The 4,939-nt window shown below is 41.1% G+C and overlaps 1 protein-coding gene across 1 annotated transcript; it reads left to right on the top strand.

The window, feature by feature from the left end:
- Window positions 1-2,855: 2,855 nt before the first annotated feature.
- On the top strand, window positions 2,856-4,717 carry LOC129238307 (glucose dehydrogenase [FAD, quinone]-like). The gene is made up of 2 exons (XM_054873348.1): window positions 2,856-2,901; window positions 2,970-4,717. Exon 2 carries the CDS (start codon window positions 3,197-3,199, stop codon window positions 4,715-4,717), a length of 1,521 nt encoding a protein of 506 aa, XP_054729323.1. The 5' UTR covers window positions 2,856-2,901; window positions 2,970-3,196.
- Window positions 4,718-4,939: the final 222 nt, after the last annotated feature.

The raw sequence follows: 4,939 nt of genomic DNA, 5'->3' as shown, positions 1-4,939 counted from the left end.
AAAATAGTATTAATTGTATTTCTTTCATTTAAATATTATGACCTATACATTTGTTACAATATTTATTTTTCTATGTAAAAAATTATTTATTTAATTCAAACTTTCTTCTGTCTTATAGATGCATATTTAAAGAATAATTTCTGAAATTTTCAAAAAAAAAAAAACCTAAAACTTCTCATCATTAAAAATGAAAAAACAAAAATAAGTGTTTTAGTTAAGACCATAAACTCGTGCTTGAACGAAGGAAAGAAAAAAAAAGAAAAATTGGAATTTTTGCAGACATTTTTCCAAAAAAAGGAAAATTTCGGTCGAATTTGCTTGACATTTTTTTTTCTTTTTTAAATAGTTGTAATTGAAAAAAAAAACAAAATCCTTCGTTCAAGCACGAGTAAGCTGTACGAGGGGTGCCTTTTATATGTCGGGATTAGAGAACAAAAACAAATTTTAATCATCGAAAATCACTTTATTGTTTTTCAAAATATTCTCCATGAAGATCTATACACTTTTGCATGTGTTTGAACCAATTGTCGAAGCACTTTTGCCACTCTGAATGAGGTACCTCCAAAACATGCATTCTGAATGCCGCAACCGATTCTTCAGGTGTCGAAAAACGTTGACCTCTCAGTTTGTTTTTTACGTACGGGAATAAAGCCGATGTGTGAGAGCTCGCATTGTCCTGGTGAAGAGTGATCCGTCTTTGGCGATTGGTTTTCCTAATTTCTTGGAAGACAACTGGCAAACAAATGGTTGTGTACCACTCAAAATTTACTGTTCTGCGTTGTTCTAGTGGTATGGTTGCGACATGTCCAGTTTTTCCGAAAAAACAGGCGACCATTTGCTTGGAAGTGCTTCGTGCGCGAACAACTTTTGTTGGATTTGGCTCTTCTTGAAACACCCATACAGTCGACTGCTGTTTACTTTCGGGCTCATACGCGTAAGTCCATGATTTATCACCTGTCACGATGTCCGATGTCATAGACGTGTTTCGAAGCCGCGCGATCGTATTTTTTGAGCATTTCCTTCGGCCAATCGACACGAGCCTTTTTTTGAGCGATTGACAAATTGTGTGGGATCCAACGCGAACAAATTTTTTTGACAGTCAAATGTTTATGCAATATTGAATGTATGCTGGTCCCACTAATGCATAAGATTGTCTCAATCTCTCGATAGATCACATGACGATCTTGCAATATCAGTTCGCGCACAGCATCAATGGTTTTCGGAACAACAACTGATTTTGGACGACCTTCACGAAACTCGTCTTGGAGTGAACTACGACCACGATTGAATTCACCATACCATCGATAAATACTGGTCCTTGATGGAGCTTCATCGGTCATAAATGAATTAAGTTCATCCATTCCGTTCATTAATTCCGTTTTTGGACCGAGATGAATCTTTTAAGTTACTGTAAACAACACAAATAGCGCTGGTATTTCAAAACGTTCTGAGTACGTAAAAGCCAAAAAATGTCAAACTTTGCGATACAGCTGTCAGTTGCCAGATTGCAACACCAGGGTTGCCAAATCCCGAAATATAGAAGGCACCCCTCGTATCTCGAACACCTGTGTAAAATTTCATCAAGAGTTTTCGAGAACATTTGACAACCGACTTTGAAAATACAGTTCCGAGAAAAACGCGTTTAAAGTGTTGAGTAACAATAAAAGTGGCTTGGAGCGCACACATTCCGAAGGGTGTATCTCCGAAACTATTATTCGGATCGACTTCAAAATTTAGAATAATATTCTTGAGATGTTGTAGAAATTAATAAGCAAAAAAAAATTGATTTTTTGAACTCACGAAACCCATGTAACCCTTTAATAGAAATTATTCCATGCAAGAGGTCGTTATAACTTGGTTTAATCACCGGCTTTTGGAAATTCATTTCCAGCGCAAGAGGTTAATTCATTTATTTACGAGTCATCACAACAACAGTTAAATACTGTTAAAGAAGCATCTAAGAAGCACCTAACATCTTATTTAGTACATTTTGCAAAGGTACTTGAACCATAAACGAGTTGCTGAATTGCTGCTAACAAAAAAATAAAAATTCAAAATAAGGAAAAAAAGTAAAAAATAAATACATATTAAAAAAAAAAATAAACAAAAAATATGTAACTCGCTGTTAAATGTCTACAGTGGAAAGCAGAGAAAAGTAAAGAGTGCAAACGAAATCAAATATTTACGTACAAGCCATGAAATAAACTGGTTTTATGGTAAGTGTAAACAAAACACTGAAATTGGCCGACTGACGGGCAGCTTAGTTGATCAGCAGTCTACTCAGTCATACATACATACATACACAAGCGTATCAAGCCAGAACGCAAGGTGTACAGACATTGCATATTTGTTTAATAGTAAACAAGTGTAATTTTGCCGGTCTCTGGCGATTTTCACACTCTTACTCTCTCTCTCTTGCTCACTCTCCATTTTCGGCACGCAAACAGCTGATCTGTGCGCTCTTCAAAGTGAACGCATCGGTCAACAACTAACAGCGCTGCCTTTACAGCCTGCTGGAAATTATTTACATTTGCATGTTATTTAACAGCGAACGACTGGTACAGTCGAGTCATATTCTAACAGTGTACGCTAATTAAAATTGGGTTGCGTATGATGCAGGCTATTGCCTGATGAGCTTATAAATTAACCCGCCACGCGATACTGACCTGCATTAGTGGATACGCGCCAGACGAGTGTGTTTAATAATTAAAATTTTGAATTACTCCAAATCAACTTCACTGTTAAATACAAAAACACACATTTTTACATTTCCAATGAGAAATCTACGCTTAGCGTTAATTTGTATTACCTTCTGGCTGTGCTCAACAGCCGCACAGGAGTTTTTAAAAAACATTTTCGAATTGGGGCTGGCAAACGTAATTGAGCAATTTAATTCGCCATGTGGGTAACGCTTTGCTTAACGAGGATTTATTGAAACTTTGCTAAACTCTTTTCTTTTTACCTTACAGTACCGAAACAAAATGCTGCCTACGACTTTATCATTGTGGGCGCTGGCGCTGCCGGTTGCACGCTAGCCAATCGATTGTCCGAGAACCCAAACTGGTCGGTAGCTGTGCTCGAAGCCGGCGGCATTGAAAACATCGCACATACTATCCCCATAACGACGGCTTTTCTACAGAGCACACATTCCAATTGGGGCTACAAGTCAGTGCCGCAGAAGCTTGCCTGTTTTGGCATGAACAACAATGAGTGCGCTTTGCCGCGCGGTAAAATTTTGGGCGGCACCAGTTCCATCAATCACATGATATACAACCGTGGCAATAGACGCGACTACGATAGCTGGGCGGCTGCGGGCAGCAAAGGTTGGTCGTACGACGAAGTGCTACCCTATTTCCTCAAATCAGAGAATGCCCAGCTAGCAGGTTTGGAAACATCTGCCTACCACAACCACTCCGGCCCGTTGAGTGTCCAGGATGTGCGCTATCGCACACAGTTTTCACATGCGTTTGTGCGTGGCGCACAACAAGCCGGACATCCACGCACGGACTACAATGGCGAATCACAAGTGGGTGTATCATATGTGCAAGCCACGACGCGAAATGGGCGGCGTCACAGCGCCTATCGTGCTTTCATAAGACCGGTGCAACGTGTGCGTCCAAATCTAAGGATTTTTACGCTCGCGCAGGTGTTGCGCATACTCATCGATGCGGAAACAAAGGTGGCCTATGGTGTGGAGTTCTTGCATCAGAAGAAGCGTTACACTTTTAAGGCCCGCAAAGAGGTTATACTATCGGCCGGCGCTTTCAATTCACCACAGCTTTTAATGTTATCCGGTATTGGACCTGCGGATAACCTAAATGCAATCGGTGTGCCCGTAATACAGGAACTGCCGGTGGGTAAACGCATGTACGATCACATGTCGCACATAGGACCAGTATTTCTCACTAACACTACTGGCCAAACTACATATCCGACTAGCATCACCTTGAGTGACATTAAGCGGTTTTTCCTCTTCGGGGATCCAAGTACGCGCCTATCTAGCATAGGCGGTGTGGAATGTTTAGCTTTCGTCAAAATACCAAGCTCCCAAACACCGCCTGATTGGCCTGATGTCGAACTGATAACAGTATTGGGAGGCATGGCATCCGACGATGGCACAGCACTCAAGGAGGGTGGCAATATTCGGCAGGATCTCTATGATCAACTGTATCTGCCACTACAGCTGGCACGTCAAGAGCATTTCACCGTGCTAATCATGGATTTCCATCCGAAATCGGTAGGACGGATTTGGCTGCATAATCGCGACCCTTTGCGTTGGCCAGTAATCGATCCAAAATATTTCTCCAATGAAGAGGACATCGAACATTTATTAGAGGGCATCAAAGTAGCCATACGCATCGGTGAGTCACCCGCCATGCAGCGCATTGGCGCGCGTCTATATGACAAACCGGTGCCGGGTTGTGAGCAGTACATTTTCGGCAGCGACGACTATTGGCGTTGCTCCATACGCACATTATCCTACACACTGCATCATCAGGTGGCCACCTGTCGCATGGGACCGGCGACAGATCCCACCACAGTAGTAGATCCACAGCTAAAGGTGCATGGCATTCGCAAATTGCGGGTTGTAGATACGAGCATCATTCCTTTCCCACCTACGGCGCACACGAATGCACCAGCTTTTATGATTGGTGAGAAGGCGGCCGACATGATACGCGGAGAGTGGGACGAAAATAAAGACATTTATCAGCTATAAAAATTAGATCATTGAACTGTGTAAGACGTATATTTCAACATTTGACAACAATGAGTTTATCAACATTGAAAAACACTTTTTCCGTTTGTAGATTTAAATCGGATTTGAAGTCATTTTATAACTTAATTACAATAATTTTTAACGCTACTTGACATAATGACAAAAAGCCAGTCCGACGAGAATATTATTATGACCTTTAACTGCTAATAATTTTGCGAAGTG

Source organism: Anastrepha obliqua, chromosome 2 (assembly GCF_027943255.1).
Source record: "Anastrepha obliqua isolate idAnaObli1 chromosome 2, idAnaObli1_1.0, whole genome shotgun sequence".
Lineage (NCBI taxonomy): Eukaryota > Metazoa > Arthropoda > Insecta > Diptera > Tephritidae > Anastrepha > Anastrepha obliqua.
The sequence above is the reverse complement of the archived record's forward strand: the minus strand, read 5'-3'. Positions and strand labels throughout refer to the sequence as shown.

Excerpts from the sequence above, each read along its gene's own strand:
- LOC129238307 (XM_054873348.1), top strand. The coding sequence starts at position 3,197 with ATGAACAACAATGAGTGCGCTTTGCCGCGCGGTAAAATTTTGGGCGGC.